The 19,439-nt window shown below is 39.9% G+C and overlaps 1 protein-coding gene across 1 annotated transcript; it reads right to left on the bottom strand.

Moving 5' to 3' along the window:
* Positions 1–8,170: 8,170 nt before the first annotated feature.
* Positions 8,171–11,588, bottom strand: bmp15 (bone morphogenetic protein 15). Its single transcript, XM_031735977.2, has 2 exons — positions 11,097–11,588; positions 8,171–9,784 (listed from the first exon to the last, which is right to left on the bottom strand). Exons 1-2 carry the CDS (start codon positions 11,452–11,454, stop codon positions 8,793–8,795), a joined length of 1,350 nt encoding a protein of 449 aa, XP_031591837.1. The 5' UTR covers positions 11,455–11,588; the 3' UTR covers positions 8,171–8,792.
* Positions 11,589–19,439: the final 7,851 nt, after the last annotated feature.

Raw genomic sequence — 19,439 nt, 5'->3', positions numbered from 1 at the left:
GGGAAAGTAAATCCAGTGAACTTTAATCATCATGTCAGGGTCTCTCTGTGGGAGGCTGCAGCGTGGCCTGTGCTGCAGACTGAAACCGCATCGGCTGGCTTCAGCCTTCATGGTGTGACTGTGCCAGTTTTTCTTCCAGCACAGGCAGGCCACTGTCATCAGCTCTGGAAAAAAAAAAGCCTGACTAGGCAATGATACTTGAACTTTCAACTTGGATTGAATTCCACTGGACAGCCTGATCGAAGGGTTGCAGACATGACCTCATCTGACCAGCATTCAGTCCTCATGTGGACTGTGGAGGCTGGTGTTCACAGAAATGGGTTACCCAGAAGGCAATATAAATGTGGGAAGGCCTTGAGTGGAAGTCAATAAATGCTTGATAAGTAAATATGGTGAAGGTTCAGCAGTGGCAGCGCTTATCACTTATCTCTCTCTTAAAAAGTAATCAGAAGTAGAATGAGCCAGAGTTAGGATAATTTAAAAAAAAAAATCAGGCTCTTTCTTAAACCTACCTGTCACATCGACAACTCATCTATATACATATTTAAATATAGTTTGTTTTTAATTCTGGCCCAAATGGAGTCTTAAACCTTTAGTTAATTTAAAATTTAAAGCATTTAAAGGACAAAAAACACCTGTTTCCTGAATTGATAAGTTTATATTACAAAAATATAAAGTAGTTTAAGAACTGCTCATCAGTAAAAATCACAGTTGCGACACAAAAGCTCCTCACGGGGGAACTGTTAGTATCATTCCCAGCTCCATACTTTCATTCTAGACTGTAATAGAGGATCTTTGCATGATTCACAGTTTCAACTCGTTAGGTTCTCAATGGCTTTGATGGAGCCTCTTAGTTTGAGTTTACCTCCCTTTAACACCACTCTCTGTTCAAGCCAACTGTCTTCTGATTGGCTCCCCGGATTTGTCCTCTGCATGACTTTATACTGATGCAATCAGCAACTAGAAAAAGAGACTAATCTAAGTTGCTAACAGAACAATAATTGTTATTAACTTTCACTTAATATTTTATTTAAAAAAAACCTTTTTCATCCATTGAGTTTGACTTAGTCCAGATTAATGTTTCTACCTGCCAAATAGACAAACATCTTTATCCGTAAGTTTGACATTTTTAAAGGTGAACCAAAATACTAAACACTGAATGCAGATTTATTGAATTATTTGTTTTTAATTCAGTGCAGTCCCACATTGTTACATTCAACGATATCAGAACAAGATCTGAGATCAGAAGGTGGACAGTACTCTTATAAACACACACACAATCGCAACTGTAACTAGTCCTAATTTCACTAAACTGCAACATTATATGTGTATATGTCATATACATGACATTGTAACATGTCTCAAAACAAACATAAATACGATGCTTTTTGCTAAAGTGACTAAGACTTTGTATAAGATTGTGGTTACTTTGTTACCAAATGAAATATTTTTAATAACATAAATGTAACATGTTCATAATATTCTTTGTAACTTTGCTGTGACAGGGCCCCGGTCATATGTTTTTGTGTTGGTATTAGCATAAGAATGAGACCATTATGTTCAAACAAACTCAAACAAAGTTTATTTATTCATTGAGTTATGCAACAAAAGCTAAATGTCACGCTTTTGTAAAAACTATAAATTTTGAATTTAAGTTCATCACTACCAGCTGTAACCTAGTTTTGCTTTATGCACCAGTTACAGAGAAATTATAATCACATGTCGCTGACTTGGATATCTGTGAGAAAGTCTCACATTAAAGCAGATACAATATTTCTCTGATGTTTCTACAGCACATATAAATCAGCTTTTGCAGCAGTTTAATTTTGAGGCTGGAGGTTCTGATGAAAAATCTTGTCTGGCTCTTCCAGCTGTGCTCTCTTTTTTCCTACTTCAGCAATGGCTTTTATAAAACCCAGTCCTTGGTTTCTTTTTCTCCCTGCATCTTTAAACACGTTTATTTTTAGCTTATCAGTAATGTGCTGCAGGAACACTGTTGACTCTCGTGTTTTGTTTGTCTGACGTGGCACACCGTCTACAATTGGTGTATTGATTAGAGATTCGGTGGCACAAATCCAGACAGATAGTTCTTGTTTGTATTTAGACTATCTGTAAATTTCATTTCTAAATGTGTTTCTATGTTCAGATTCATTCAATGAGCCTCGCTGATTTGACCAGAGTGCAAAAACTGCACAGACAGAGAGAAACACGTTTTAAGTTATTGAGGGATATTCGTGACATTTGGCACTAGCATTTAAAACATCAAAATGACAAATCCTGCTGACTGCAGTGATGCCCTGACATTTAATTTCACAACAAACAAACAACATCAAAGTTTTAGTTCAAGAGCAACAAGCCCTAACTTAAAAGAAAGACTGATGAGCATTTAGTTTAAGCAAAAAAAATTAGTCAGTGAAGTCAGAAACTATAACGAGTATAGTTGTAACTAAAAAAAAGAAGCTTTATTTGTTCATAGAAAGCTAAAAATAAAATATGGCGCTGAGCTAAAGTTCTCTCAGACACTTTGTGTCCACTTCACATCTTTGACCTTAACCAAGCGGAGAACTTAAAAGTGAAGCCGAAGCATGTCAGATCTTCCCTGAGCGAGTCAGTCCTGTTAAAATTTCCAGCTTCAGCAATAAAATAAACATATTTACAGCCAAGTTTTTAGACTTTGTAGCTAATTTACTCCTTGAAAATAACTGTATGGAGGCTATTATAAAAGAATGAAGAACCCCCCCCTCGATTTGCAGTTATTATGCTGCCGGTGCCTATTGGAGCATTTTAAGTGTGCACTTGGGATTTTTTGAGTGAAATTTTAGTATTTTATTTGATACCTTTAGATTTGCCTCTACAGTTTATTAGCACACCTTGATAAGCAGGTCTGTTATGATTAGCTGTAATTTGGTTCTCCGCCCTGTAGAAGTCTGATAGGAGGTGAAAGAGCTAACAAGTACAGACCGTTCTCTCATGTTGTTGCTGTGAGTGTGTGGTGTGTCACCAATTTTATGTACAATGTAAGAACACAGGACACACAGTAAACACACAATATGACTACCTTGCTGACACACTTCATCCCTACCGCACTCACAAACACACATACAACAACTCATTAACTTTACCTCAAAGCCTTTTTGGGCTTTACAGGTTTATTTGTTCTCTGTATGTGTGTGTGCGCAGTGTTTATGGGAATCACGGTGAATGTCTTCATGCGTGTGTTTCAAAAGTGTGCAACATCTGTCAAAGGAGGTTAAGATGAGAAGGACAAAACTGCACACACACACTAAATCCCCCAAAGTAGTTCACGGGGAGGCCCTGTAAAAATGAATATTTCCCGTCAGTGAGTCATAAAATATTTCAGTAACAGACCAACGCTGCAGGTCCTCGGGCAAAATAACAACTATAGACATGAGTGTAAATAAATTACACATGCCTTACATTTTACAATTCTCCCTGTATTTTATTTTATGTAACCATGATGGTTTGTATTAAATAACACTATATTCACAAATGAGATTCAAAATGTATAATATATGTACTGTTACTATGTACAAGATACATGGTAAAAGTACATTAATGGAAAAAAAGCAGTACTGTGGGTTGGTGGGTGAACATGCGTGATCATGTGTGTTTGTGTTTGTGTAAGTAAATGATAATGAAATCAATAAAGACTGACATTATCATCAATAAATAAAGAAATAATAATAAAAATACAGGGCCCCATTCATTACATTTACTGAGTCATTAGCTAAACAAGTCAATAAATTATTTGCGAGAGGCGAGCGCATCTAGACATACACTGGACATATAAAGGAAAAGAGGAGCAATTTTCATTCTACCAGGGTGGATTTGTTGGATTATATACAAGAATTATTAGATTGCATGAGGAGAAAGGACAGTACAAAAAAGGGAGAAGAAGAAGAAAAGAAAAAGAAAGAACAAAACAAAGACAGTAAACATGATACGTAAACTGAACATATTAATTATAATATAAATGAAGATCCTCCAGAATGTATAAAAGTTGTTTTCCAGTGGACTATGCTCTAGTAAGTTTTTCCAGTGTCAGAATGATGGTGGTCTTTATTTTCAAGTTCACAGGGATTGTCTTCTTGGCAACAGTTAACGCTGTGAGTAACTGTTTGGGATTTTGGACATCATTAATAATTGTTGTGGTGTCTCCTATCAGATAGAGACATGGTGATAATGGGATGAGACAGCCAGTCATGGTGGAAAGTGATCTAGTTACTTGTGTCCAGAACTGCTGAACAGTGCAGAGCCATAGAGTGTGGAAATATGTTTCTATTTTTCTAAAATATTTAAAATATATAATGATGATAATACTACTACTACTACTACTACTAATAATAATTATTATTATATCTATATTTTATTAGTGAATTATTATTGTTGTTGTTGTATTTGTTTGCATTTTAATATAATGTTTTAAAATCTTCTTAAATATTTATAATTTTTGTTTGCTAATGTGTCACATAATGTTTTACAGAGTTTTTTCTTTTTCAATCCCACCAGCACTAATCTTTCTTTACACACACACAGGGTCTGTGTGTGTGTGTGTGTGTATTTTTAATAAATCCATGCAAATAAATAAATAACATATAAATAAGTTAAATTATTCTATATTTTATAAGTGAATTTTGATTGACTGTTAGTGATGCAAAGACAGTGTGTACACGTGTCTAAATTACAACAATGCAATAATGAAGAAATCTGATCATTACTACTGCCTGAATATTTTGATTAAATTACATTTAAATTTAATTACATTTGGTGATTGAAGTATCACTGCTTACTGGTACAGATTAAATAATTTTCTGCCTTTTAAGTGACAAGTTTTAACCCAGCAGTCACACTTTTGTTTTGTTTTCTTTTTTAAAATAAAAAAACTATTTTTTTACATTTCTATTTTCTTATTTATGGCTTTAAAACACTCATGAGGGTGTAAATTAAATTATTTAACTACTTAAATGATTTCTCTGTCAACAAATATTTTGTTTAATAAAAAAATATATGAAAACATAGCTGACCTTAATTTTCTGTACATTCACCCACCCGTTAGAGGAATTCATAGTTATCAAGTTAGATGTGAGGAAGTGAATAATTTTACTGTCAATAATACTCATTACATACAATAACACGGTTATAATAACAAGGTTCAGAGATGCATTGTTTTCTTCTAAAACTCCTGGAAGTGACACTAAGTTTAAAAAGATGGAAAATTCTGAATGTGACAAAGAGTCAGTGGCACATGAAGATATTATTATTAAAGTGATACTGAACCTCCTTAGGGATTAATAAAGTATTCTGATTCTGAAAGAAGTAAAAATTTCAGTTGTTCAAAAAGAAACACCCTCTGCACGAGTCCGTGTGTAATACACGGGGTAAAGGTGCAGCGCTCGTCAGCCTAAAGGACTGCAGGAAGAGCTAAATCTACTTGATCTAAATGTATGTGCGTGTTTGGAAACTGTACAGTGAAACTGCTGCACAGTTTAGGAAAGTTTATTTTATGTCTTATCTTCCAAAACAAATTATAAGAAACAAAATAACAGGCATGAGAACAACATAAAATACAATAAAATGAGAGTTTTTTTCTAAAAGGGGTCACATTGTACCAGATTTGTGTGTGTGGTGTGTGCGTCACTCAACCTACATAAATATCCACGTTGAGGTGGGTGTGTGAGTGTCGGTAAACAGTGATGAAGGCTTTTCTGTGACCCACTTACAAAACATTTGCTCAAACAGACACGGACGAACAGAAATGTTTGTGTGCACTTAACAGGATGTTTAAAATAAAATTATTGCTCCTTCTTAAAATCCATCACCTCACCGATGGCCTGTTTAGGATTAGATTTATACATATATACATAATATTATATTATTATATACAGTACATGGCTTTTGTATGGAAATATGTCATGGAAATCTTATTATAGAAGAATTGTAAAGTCTAGATACATGTAATAGTCGTAGTAATAATGATGATAATAATCATATTTTTACATTTGAATTTGACTTCATTCTACAGTTATAAAAGCTTGTAGTCCATAAACCTAAATTTAAAAATAAAGTTTTAATCTTAACACTACCTGCCACCTCATCCTCTCTTGTGACCGGTGTGGATGAATTTACCTCTAAAAAGCTCAAGAATCACCTTATAAACTCCATATCTGTAAACAGTAAAGTCACAGGGGGAAACAGTGAATTTAAGAGGGGATAGATTTATTTTACTGCCAAAGCTCCAGTGACTTCTGCCAAAACTAAATTGAAACTCTTTTACTGTTAATATTTTTAAAGCTATAAGGCTGCTAAAAGATTTATTACCAAAGAAGGCTCCTTTTAATTTGATTCAATAGCAAAAACACGGATCACAGCCAATGAAGGAGGCCTTTATTGACATTTTTCTCCTCTAATACCCAGTTGTTCTGCTTTACTGGTAACAAAAGTAATATGAAACAATTATATATAACAATTTTCAATATACAGGGGCTAATCAGGCTGAACTCCTTTCTGGGAAGAGGACTTGAAACAAGGTCATGATCCGAGGCATTAAAATATCAAATAAGATTTATATCAGGTACCAAGACTTCGAATTTATAGCAGTTTTATTGTGTTATCTGGCACTCTCGAAAGGCCTTCAACGTTAATAAATATCTAGAAAAAAAGGTTGATTATTTAACTTTTCATGAGCATGTTTTTTCTCCTCACACTAAATGAACAAATGGTGCAAATTAAAACATATTAAAATATTTAAAACTGAGCATCATTATCCTGGATATATTTTTAATTCATTAAAGCAGGCTAATGGGCTACATGTGTTTTCCTCTTGATGTGATCTTCCGATTGTGACTCTTAGTAAAACTGAGTTTGAGCCCTTGTCTAGTGTGCTTGCTATGAATGTGACCTCTGCTGATCTTTAAACCCACATTAAAGGTAATTTACATCCATGAGTGGATGCTTTCAGGCCAAGACGGTGTTTAAAGAACTGGTCATTGATGTGGAAATATAAAGTGAACTTTTGGGTGTTATTTGGACAACTATGATAAGGTCTAAATTTTGGTTTCACACTTTTTGTTGGCATTAATAGAGAGTTTATTAATTCAATTGTAGTCTTTGTAGTTCAGTCATAGACATTACAAGTAACAAAGAAAAATAAGTCGAATATAAATGATGTGAGAATGAGCACTAAATGCCAACAATGAAGAAAATAGATCTCAAATGTCCTCAATTCTGTGTCATGAGGTGATCTGTATGTGCAGTACAGGGCATGCTGTGATTGGCTGACCTTCTTGTCTCGATGTAAATTTCAAAACCTTCCTCAGAGGAATTCCCTTGGAGTGAAGTCAAGGAAAACTTAACCTGAAGGCCCCAAAGATCGCTGCACGCAAAGCCAATAGAATTAAACCTGCTTACACCCCTGCTTATGTGTTGTGTGCATATTTATAGAGATATGTTTGTTAACTTTACTGTGGGCAATACAAGCATAAAGAATCATGTCAGAATTTCTGCCCGTTCCTGTAAACTTCATGCATTTGGGAGAAAAAAGAAAACAGCTCCATCTGTTGGACGCAGTGGGTTAATGCACTTCAACAGCTAAAAGCAGATAAAAGCACATTTTTAAAAATAGGAGCAGCAGCAGTTTAAGGTTTTAAGCAGTTTTGTAAGGAAGCATTAATACTAACAGTTAGCTTTCAGCTCCAGGGGTCTGTTTTCAGAGCTTTAGGAAAGAACAACACTAGGTTTTTATTTTTTTACGTTTTATATTTTATTTTATTTTTTAAAGCTTCTAATGCTGAAATAACCTAATCATCTGCTAGCAGTATTTACTGTAAAGAACAAAATGATCAAATCCACTTGTCTTTGCAGGTTTGTAGGTCTTTTGGAGCTTTTGAACTTTTTAAAAGTTTAAGTTGTTAAGTAACAACTTCGAAGAAATTGATTTTTTTTAAAACACCAAAACCAGCAATAAATAACACTTTACAAAATATGCATTTTACTTTATTATTCATTTTCGCTTATATAAAATGACACTTTTCCAGTACAACACTTTGTTTTCTTTCACACTCAACATCAAGAACGTAACGTCACAATGCCTCTACAGTTATATCCAACATGGTCAACCCCCTTGTCCATTAAAATTTTTTTTTTATTTACCTTTTTTTTTTTTTTTAAACAAGCGTCTAATTTCCTGCTGAATGCAGCCCGGTATAGTGCCATCACATTATCCAGATTTATTTTTTAATGCTGTGAAACAGATCAGATTTACACAAATAACAACACACAGACAGACACACAGGAAGAAAAAGTCATGTGGATTAAGATTGAATACTGAGATTTTAAATTTGTTCTGTTTAAATCTTATATGTAGACCAGTGTTTACCCAAAGTTAGTTTATGTATTTGTACATTTGTTATATTTTTGGGAAGTTTGGGATAATAATCATTCAGGGTGACCCAACCTGCTTTTTAGTGATCTATAATTTCATCAGCAGTATATTCACCTACAAAGTGCTTTTAGCCGCAGAGGGTTTACAGTACAGTTATTCCACACTGGAAAGTAAGGGCTTTCTTCTGTCTGCAGATCCCGCATTCACATTCAGCATCCACCTTTTAAAGTGCTTCAACAGGGACCATGAAACCACACGGAAACCACAACAGTGGTTAGCTGCCAAGCTGAAGCTCAAAACAGTGTCCCATCAGAAATTCCATTTTAGTCTCTTTTTCTTCCCCCTCAGGGATAAGCATATTTAAGTCTCTCAGGTGTGCTCCTCCAAGTCTTTAGCGACACGTGCAGGACTCTGCCACCATGTCGTCCAGCTCCCTGTACTCCACCTTCTTCTTGTGCACGACCAGCACGCTCATGGGCATGTATTTGTAGGGCACGCAGGATGGAGGAGGGACGTCCCCGACGCCAAGGTCATTGATGAGCGTCTGGATTATGGCATGGTTGGGGGAATGGTAGCCATAGTGGAGCACCCTCGGGCAGTCGCCCTGGCAGAACCGAGGGTTGTAGACGGGCGGGGCGATAAAGTAGTGGCCCCAGCCGAGTTCGTCAAAAGACAGGCGGAAAGAGTGGAGCTTGCAGCGGTTTTTAGGTGTGCTGGTTTTGTGTTTGTAGCTGGGGATATCAGAGAGGATCAAGGATGAGGTGGGGGTGGAGAAGGATGAAGAGGAAGTGGGGGCATTCTTTAGTGCGTCCAGCGAAGAATCCTGATGCTCTGAAGAGTCTTTGGAGCGACGGCGGCGGTGAAGTGAAGGATGCCACTGCCCAATTTGCCTCATGATGCCTTCCCCTTCCGTGCCAAGCAGTTCTCCCATCCAGTCCTTCACCTCCCTCTCCTCCTCCAGGTACAGAAGAAGAGAGGGAACTTCGAGGTGAGGTTCACCGCTCCAGCGTGTCCTCCCTCGAGAAAGAATCCTCCACCACCGCAAGAGGCCGCTGCTCTCTTCAGCCAGCTCAGGTTCTGTGCACCAGTACTGGGCAGTGAGGGTCAAGTGCCTCCCCCGGCCTCGATCCTTCCCATGCAGGACGTGTGCGGTGATGTCCGTCTCCGTCCACCGCTCGTGGGGCTCCAAGGTGACCAGACTCTCTGCACCCAGCGCGGTGATCTGAGCCCTGCAGCGGGGCGGCTGGACGGCCTGGGCAGTGCTCAAGTTTGTGGAGGAAGAAGAGGGCGGAGAAGAGCGAAGGTGAACAAAAGAAGCTCTCACCAGTTGCTCTGAGGGGAGAGTGTCGAGGTTGTACTGCACCGTGAAGGTGTAGCAGTGGTCTGAAGAAAAAGAGGAGGAGAGAAAGTAAATAAATCAGCATCAATCATATCTGTCCCTCACTGACTCCTTCAAGTCTTTTGAGCAAAGCAGAGCCAACATTAATATATGTAAAAGCTGTTGTGCAGTACAAAACAATGTAGCATTTAAATTTGAGTTTCAGGTTCACGAGTTCTTAAAGAGATTTTTACAAAATGTACTTAAATGTGTCCTGAAGATGTTCCAGCTGCTGAAACAGCTTGAATATCACTTAAATATCTTTATATTAAAAATGTTTGTCAGAAAAATGTTTGTGTGACCGCCCCACACAACCCCCCACCCCTCAATCATTGAACCCAATTAACTCTACTTTATATAAAACATGGATGTAGTGACAGTTCTGTTCAGTCAAACTTCTTTTTTGCAGCCCCTGCTGGCCACTAGGAAGATTTAAGACTCTTCTGTAGCAGCTTCACTTTTCAGGCCCTACACTCACTGGTGACCTAACACCTATTTAACAATTTACACAAAAATCTAATCAATGTTTTCCTTTTAAATTTCTGGTTGGTATAAGTCCATATTGTTGTTTAGCTGTCATAGGGTGAGAAGTAGGGTTCACCCTGACTGATCACCAAGCTTTCATAGCCTAACACATAGACAACTGCTCATATTTAGATTCACCAGTTAACCTGACACTATGCCTGTGTTTGGACTGTGGGAGAAAGCTGGAGTAAGTGGGGAGAACCCACACAGACACATGGGACTCACAACAGATGCACTGCATGAAAAGTGGGCAGTCTTATTTACTTACTGCAGCATCTGTGGACACACTACACTTTGTATGGCGTTTGGCTGTTTTGTATTAATGGTATATTTTTATTAATATTTCCCAAACAAACCTCTTCAGTTATCTGAGTAAGCTATCTGACTAGTTTTAGTTCTACATGGTCGATGTCTGCCAAAAGTAGCTTTGCTGTGTTTTAACTGCTTCCTGTGAGGTCACTGGAAGGTCGCAGGTGATTACCACAATACTGAAGAATATATCAAAATGCTTTTTCAGTCACACAGAAACCCGAACTAAACTTTAATGAATATCATGGGGAGGCTGGTGCTAAAATAAGCACGAGTACTACACATCATCTGAGCTCCGATTCACCGGAGACAGAGGTAACATTAATTAACTGAAGGGCAGTTTATTTGGCATGATTTCTTTTCTTTATTTAAATTTAGTCACTGTATGAAACTAATCCTCGGATTCAGTAAATCTGCGGCCACATAAAAAACTCTCTAGCCATTAGTTTGATACACTCGTAGTTTTAACAAGCTATTCTTTACCTCCAGACGCGGGCAGGTAGTGCACCGATGACGCCGTGGGCCTCAGCAGGCGCACCGTGTTGGAGCCGAACTTCCGGGGCTGTTTGGGCCTGCCGTCCGGTTCGGCTGCGCTGTGGTACAAACTGAGCATGAACTGCAGGTTCTGGTCCGCTTTCTGCTCGTCGGTCAGCGGCCTGTGGTGGTTGCGGTGCGCACCTCTGTGCTTCGCGCTTTGGTGACTCCGACGAGTGCGCCTCAGCGCGGGCTGATGAGAGGTCATGTTCTGCCCACCGCAAGTGGAACAGAGCAGGAAGACGAAGCAGGACAGGGCGCAGACACGCAGGAAGCCTAAGCTGCGTTTGGCGCAGGTCGCCCTCATGTTGGATATAAAACCTCTGGCGCTAGCGAGCTCCACCGACGAGGCTAGAGTTGGCAAACATCCTCCGCGCGGCCTAAAGGCGTCATTTACAGGCTCACCTGCTCGCTCGCCATTTTGGACTTTTCAACTTCCTGAAATTGGCGGTGACCCCAATTAAACCTTTGGACGTGCGTGAAAGGAAGCCACGTGAGTGTGCGTGAAAATAATGCAACGAGATCCTTTAATGATTTTCATAGCACAATTTTAAAATATTCACATTCAGAGTCAGCCAAATGTGTTAAAGGACTCCAATCAGAATTTGATTTGGGACCTACAGCTACACCCGCATATCTCTCTATCCACTCCAGCACCGGCAGTATTAACTTTATGTTGATCATGTTTAATCGTTGGCATCGATGGCACTGTCAGGGCTGACCGGTGTGGTGGGAAGCAATTAAATAAACAAGCAAAAACAAAATGTAGTGATTTAATTGCTTTTCAAATGTGCAACAGGAGAGAACATATGGGCAGAAATCTGTGCCATCAGAAACTGAATTTGAATAAGTTAAATTTGAATTTGAATTGCTCGGATTGAATCTGAATTGTAACTTGAATAAATGCTTTTAAAAACTGAATATGAATTAGCCTAATTTGAAATTCAATTTATTGGTTTGAAAATGATCATCACTAAATTGAAATTGAATTTTATTTTTGAAAATGAATTCATTTGTTTTGAAACTGTATTTTATCCTTTAAAAATTTAGCTCTCGAATAATTTCAGATTCACTCTCACCATTCAGTTTCAGTTCTACAATTCAGTTTTTTGGGACTTACATCCGGGTCCGGTTCAAGAGTAAACGAGCGCAGATTAATAGAACTACGTTTTACTAGCGGACCGAAAGTGTTACTGACGGGACTCTACAGCGTCTTGAGCTGAATTAAGACTTCAGAAGTCATTCGTCATGTCGAATGACCAGCGGATAAACTCTCAGGTTGGTAATAAATGTATTACATGTATAAGAACAAGCGTCATGTTAACAATTGATAGCCATACAGTAACTTTTATGCTCATTGTAGCTGTTAGCTAAAAATGCTAATTTAGCCTAGTTTGCCCTGAATTCAGCTTTGACAAACAAATATGATCGACTGTTTCTAGTAGAATTCCAAAGTTGTCATCTTGTACCCTGTCAGAGCCCTGTTTGCTTGCAGAGACCCCTACAGTAGGGAAACATGCAAAACAGTGTCCAAACCTTTGTATTTGAGCTTTATTTATGTCTTACACAGCATCCCAACTCTTTAGCTAACTTAATAACTTTAGCTAAAGTGAATAGTTAGTCTAATTCATTAGTGCAGCATTACTGGATCACCTCTGTTTGACGTGATATGATATGTGACTATCACTGTGTTTAACTATCATAATAATTCTTAGGGTACTGAGTGCATGCTTAATTAGTTGTTTGGTTTTTTTTTAAAACATACTGCTCCATTGCTATGTTTGACAGGCTGAAGTTGTCGGGTCACCTCCTAAATCAACCGTCTTTTACAGGTGTTTTGTGCCAGAAATGGAGTGTCCACTGAAGACTGAAGATACTGAATCTCTACGCCTTGCCATTGATCCCTCTTGTGCCTTCATCTAGACAAGAGACATCAACTTAACCACTCTTCACATGCTCTGTACCTACATCACCTTTCCTGACAGTCGTAGCTTGGCTCATCTGAGGGTGAAATTATAAGAATGTGTTATTTTGCAAAGTGCTCTCTTGGGTTCCTAAATAAAATATGGCATTGAGGTCATTTCTTTTGAATTAATCCCTTCTTCTGAAATATAAGAACCTCTCCTGGTTTTAATGGCACTTTGGATTTCCTTACTTTCTGTTCCACTCCCAACCCCACACAGATGCTGACAAGCTGACACAGTAACATGGAAGAGGGAAAGAAGTTGGAAAGGACTACTACAAATAAACCTAATGCCTAACAATGAAAAATGTAAAATAAGAACAATAATAATAAAGATAAAAGATGAAGTAAAAAGCTTTTAGTTTTTTGTTTATTCCAAATGATCATCCAGATGTCTGTGACATGTGATGACAAACAGCATAATAGAAGGCCTTTGTCATCACATGCTTAAACTTCTCATATATTTTTGCATATGCTGAACAGGCAGTCAGACATGCTGTAACTATGGGGTAGAAAACTGCGCGAACACCATACGGCAGGGGTCTCAAACTCCAGTCCTTGAGGGTCGCTGTCCTGCAACTTTTCCATGTGTCCCTGTTGCAACACTATAGAACTTGACTGCATGCTGAGTTGGCAATTCAGCCATTTGATTCATGTTACAGCAGCTCATGAGTGAATGAACATGGTGCAATAAAAGTATTTTTAGAAGTGTATGTTTCCAAATACATACATTTAGTTAAATTTACTTGAGTAGGGTTAGGGGTTGCCACCTCAGCATGCAGTCAAGTTCTATACTCTTGCTAATGACCTACTAATTGTATTCAGGTGTGTTGCACCAGGTACACATGGAAAAGCTGCATGACACCGGCCCTCGAGGACTGGAGTTTGAGACCCCTGTCATACGGAATATGACAGGTGTGCTTGAACTGCATGAAGACTCTGAAGTTTCTCTTCTCTTCTGGCAGGACAGGAATGTGGCCTTGTCCTGTGAGCCACCGTAACGGTGTGTTCACACCGAACGCGATAGAGGCGGCCAGAGCGTCAGGTTTACATGTAAAGTCAATGGAAAAGCGCGATGACACGCGATTGCGCCGTCCGCCGAAAAAATTGGAAGCAGATTTGCGTCATGCGCAAACGCCAAAACGCGTGAAACGCGCGTCAGTGTGCCGCGTCTGGCGCGTTTGACTCGCGAAAAAAACCACGCGCGTCAGTTTTTGTGTTGCATTTTGTGCATATGCGCGTTTCGCGTTCACCGCTCGAGTTGGAAAAATTTGAACTCCAGCGTCAAGTCGCGCCGCGTCAACCAATCAGGAGCCTGGTGACGTGGCTGTAACCAGGTCAAAGGGGCAGATCAAACCAAAGCCCTTCATTCTTCATTCAGTATGGAGGAAAAACTCATCAGCGCAGTGGCTAATCATCCAGAATTATACGATGCTAGCTGCTACTTCGGGACAGGAATAAAAAGGACCTAGCTTGGAGGCACATAAGTGAGGAGATCGGGCAACCTGGTAAGTTCATTTGTTCTTCTTTTTTCTTTCTTTTTAATTTTCAGACTGACCTGATGAGTCCGCGCAAAAGCTGGCAAGCATGCCTACTGTCCCGCTATTTTCCCCACTGATGTACAAATACCTTTCTGCTAACAAGTTAATGTGTTTATTCAGAGGACATCTGCAGGAAAAAGTGGAAGAGCCTCAGGGACACGTATAGTAAGGAGAAGAGGACATGGAAGGAGAAGAGGAGTGGGTCTGCAGCAGGATCGGGGAGGAGATGGAAATTTTACGCGGTCATGGGGTTTCTGGACCCCTTCCTCACCCCACGGGAGACTAGCGGCAATATGGTGCGGACCGTGGAGAACTTCGCCCCCGAGGACGAGGGACAGCCCGGAGAGGCAGCAGGGGAGTTTCAGTCTGAAGGTATGTTTACAATGAATTAATGTAGGCAGTTAATTTATGCGTGTTGTCATATAGGAATATATTTTGTTTATTAATAAACAGTATACAGTAGTCCCGCAGTTCATCCGTCAATGCCTCGCCTTTTTGCTGATTTTTTTTTAGTGCACCGTACAGCTTTCAACAATGCGCCTTGCATTCTGCAGCCTGATTGACAAATCTCCTCCGTGTCGTGTCTCCTGCGCCAAATTTACCATGTTTGGTTTTGATAACCATCACGTCCAATAGAAAAAACAGCACAAAGACACTCATAACTATGACCCTCATTCGAAATAGACACCTGCACTGCGAGGAAAAAGGCGCACAAAAGTGGCGCCACAGACGGAGAAAAAGCGCGGCATAATAATACTTTTACGTTTAAAAATCGACAAAGGTTTGCACTTTGAGAATGAACTTATGAGAACTGCCACTATTGTTCATGTGCTGCAATAAATGAGGGACCACTGTATATAATTTCGGAATGACTATTGTTTTCAACCTGTTAACATTTAATATTGTCTTGATAGAGTCAACTGATTATGCAGCAGAGCCATCCCCTGATGCTTCTTCTGGCTCCCCAGTCCCTGGTCCCTCCACTCCTGCTGCTGCACCCACAGGTATGTACATCAAGCACTGATAGCTTTTTAGTCACTTGGATTCCCTGGTGATCACCTTTACTAAATATTCACAACCAATCTGTTCATATCCTGTTTTTTTTCAATTTTGAAAATGAAAATCTAGTAGCAGCCTTCTCAATTCTTTGCGTTTTGTGCTGTGTTTTACAGGCCCACAGAGGAGGACAGCTCAAAAGCGGTCGAGGGACGGGTCCCAGGATGGTCCATCGGCGGTGGAGCTGGCCATCCTGGAGTCACTGAAGAGGCCACGCCCGTCTCCAACGAAGTATTTCCTCCTTGGCCTTGCTCCTGCCGCCTCAGACACGAGAATTCGTGAAATTCCAAATGCACAAATTACTTTTTGAAAGCAGCACAGCTGTGTTAAATTTGGAAACATTGGACCCTAGCGATCAGTAGTTTTCTGATGAGGCAGCAGGCTCTCCAGGGCAGAAACAATGTTCTTATTTTTCTCCTCATTCTCCCTGAGGCTCTTCTACTCCAAGCTGGGTCCTTTTTGTTCCTGTCTTTCTGTAAATAGTTAAATTTTATATATTTATGTTTAATGTTGTTGTTATTGAATTTATATATTTTTTCAAATAAACATTTTTAATGACTAATGTCTCAGTTTTACTACACAGCAAATATTCGCACCCGACTTGACACATGTAGAATGTATTTCTTATTATACTAATGACAAAATATACTAATACAGTGGGATGTAAAAGTTTGGGCAACCTTGGTAAAAGTCATTATTTTCCTGTACAAATCGTTGGTTGTTACAATAAAAATTGTTAGTTACATATATCATATGGAAGACACACACAGTGATATTTGAGAAGTGAAATTAAGTTCACTGGATTTACATAAAGTGTGGAATAATTGTTTAAACAAAATCAAGCAGGTGCATAAATTGGCAACTTAAAAAGACAAATGAAATGAAAATTTAGTGTATATCAATGTGTGTCTCTCTATATGATATATGCAAGTGACATTTTCAATTGTAACAGTGATTCATACAGGAAAATAATTACTATTAATAAGGTTGCCCAAAATTTTGCATCACACAGTATATAGGAACATAGTGAAGTTATTTAAGAGAGTAAAGAGAGGTTATTTTATTTTGGAGTAGAGCTCCATTTATTAAGAAAATGTTAAAAAAGCAGGAACACTCTTTACAGGTTTGTGGGTGGCTCTTAAAAGAGCCGTTGTGGGGAAGTCACTCGGACTTCAAACAAGGTTACTCCTTTGGCTGCCAAGTCACAGCTCCCTCCGCCGAGAAGTGGGCCATGAACTTCTCCCTCACCAGGACAGCCTCTCTGGAGGAGTTGTTTGCTGCTACACGGCCCAGGCTTTGCAACGGCTCCACCACAGCAGGTGCCCCTCTCTCGTCCAAACAGCGCAGAAAATTGTGGAGAACACACGTTGCCTTCACACACTTCTCTGCAATTTCAGGACGGAGTTCCATGGCGCCGATATACATCCTCCACTGTGAGGAGAGGACACCAAAGGCACCCTCCACTATCATCCTGGCCCTGGAAAGGCGATAGTTAAAATCCTCTTCTCTAAAGGGGAGGCGTCCAGGAAAGGCCTCATGAGCTCACGCCAAGCGGGAACGCTTCATCAGCCACAAACACATGGGGCTGGGCTCCACGGTGTTCTCCACCAGGTAGAGGCTGGTCAGGAGGCAGATGGAGAGTCCCAGCCCGAAGAGCCTGACCAAAGGTGGAGTTGGCCAGAATACCCCGTCGCTGGTCCTCCCGCACCCCCAACATCAATAACTCGGAAGCGATACCTTGCATCCACAACCGCAAGGAGAACAATGGAGAGTGTTCCCTTGTAGTTGTGGAACATGGATCCTGAGTTGGGGGGTGCCTTCGTCTGGACGTGCTTCCCATCCAGAGCTCCACAGCAGAGAGGAAGTGCCAGCGCTCCTGGAATTCCTCTGCAATGGACTGCCAGTCTCCTGGTGAAGGAACAGCCATGAAATCATCCACTAGACAGTCCCAGATGGCTGTCGCTACCTGGGGATGATCTGGCTCACGGTGAGACACACACCAACTCGAAAACTGAACGCAATGGTCCTGAAGAAGTCCCCGGTGGCAAGGAACCTGGACAAAATTGTTTAAAATTAGTATGATGTGTACTGCAGTTACAAAATACATTATTCAGATTCCAAAACACTTTGGTCATGTTAGATTTCAATTACAAATATATTAGATATTATCTAATATACACTATAATTATTAGATAATATCTAAAACAGTCTGCGGGGATTATATAAAAATTCAGCTATACATGAATTAAACCAGGTCTAAATTTAAAAAAGGAGAGTATCACAACAAAGATTAGCGCACAGTGGTCCACTGTTTGATATCAGCAAACACAGAGAGCATGCACTGATAGACACCACAGCCATGCTATCATTGCAAACACTGATAACAGCATAAATCGAATTAAATCGGGACTTGATGAGAACTTTCGGTATCACTAGAAATATTAAAAATACAGTCGTCACCGTACCACAGTTTGCTTTCAGTAAACACCGAGAGCATTCACTGTTAGCATAGCACATCCATGTTAGCAGTGTATAAACGATAGTTTAGCATATATTAGCACAGGTATCTATAAAGGACGACCGTATTAAACACTTTTACTAACCTCAGGCAGATGGACAGGCGCTCTGCAGGTGGAATTGAGCGCCTGTAGTTGGTGTCCAGGCGGGCGACTCTGGGACCGACGCGGGACAGCAGGTCCTCAAACTGGCCGAGTGAAAGACGGTGATATCGCTGGAATCGGCCGTCATCCAGGCGCAGCTCCTGGAGCAAGTGGTGAAACTCACCAAACTGCTCACGCCTCTGGAGGACCTGATGGACCCAGGTACGGCAAGGACGTCTTTTCCCCCGCTGCTCTGCTCTCCACAGTAGATAGAGCAGGGAAACTCTCTCTTCAAGCGATAGCTCGACAGCTGCCATCTTGCAAAGATACCGTCTGGCACAACTTCCTCCCACATCCCGCCCACATTTCCGGTTCACGCGCGTCAAAATATGCAATTTTGACGCGTCGAGGTGCGAATGTGCACGCGTCAAATTAGGGGCGTTTGGGGCGTTTTCGCTCGCGCCTATCGCGTTCGGTGTGAACACACTGTCACCGGCTTCAGGCTCTTCACCTTTTCAAAGACAAAGCAGTCATTTAGATAAAATATTAGATATTGTTTACCTGTAAATGCACAAAGAGAATTTAGAAATGTAATTATTGTCAAGAGTGAACAAGCACTGATAGTGTAATCTACAGCTGTGGCCGAACGTTTAGAGAATGAGTAGTGTTGTTTGTTTATTTACAAAGTTTGCTGTTTCAGTAATAGTTGTATACCATATCATATCACGTCAAACAGAGGTGATCCAGTAATGCTGCACTAATGAATTAGACTAACTATTCACTTTAGCTAAAGTTATTAAGTTAGCTAAAGAGTTGGGATGCTGTGTAAGACATAAATAAAGCTCAAATACAAAGGTTTGGACACTGTTTTGCATGTTTCCCTACTGTAGGGGTCTCTGCAAGCATACAGGGCTCTGACAGGGTACAAGATGACAACTTTGGAATTCTACTAGAAACAGTCGATCATATTTGTTTGTCAAAGCTGAATCCAGGGCGAACTACGCTAAATTAGCGTTTTTAGCTAACAGCTACAATAAGCATAAAAGTTACTGTACGGCTATCAATTGTTAACATGACGCTTGTTCTTATACATGTAATACATTTATTACCAACCTGAGAGTTTATCCGCTGG

This window comes from Oreochromis aureus, linkage group 3 (genome assembly GCF_013358895.1).
Source record: "Oreochromis aureus strain Israel breed Guangdong linkage group 3, ZZ_aureus, whole genome shotgun sequence".
Lineage (NCBI taxonomy): Eukaryota > Metazoa > Chordata > Actinopteri > Cichliformes > Cichlidae > Oreochromis > Oreochromis aureus.
Note: the sequence above shows the minus strand (reverse complement) of the source record. Positions and strands in the feature narration are given on the sequence as shown.

Bases quoted from the DNA above. Each gene is read 5' to 3' on its own strand.
- bmp15 (XM_031735977.2), bottom strand. From the start codon at position 11,454: ATGAGGGCGACCTGCGCCAAACGCAGCTTAGGCTTCCTGCGTGTCTGC. The intron at 9,785-11,096 runs GTAAAGAATAGC...CTTTTTCTTCAG, and splicing joins CTACCTGCCCGCGTCTGGAG to ACCACTGCTACACCTTCACG.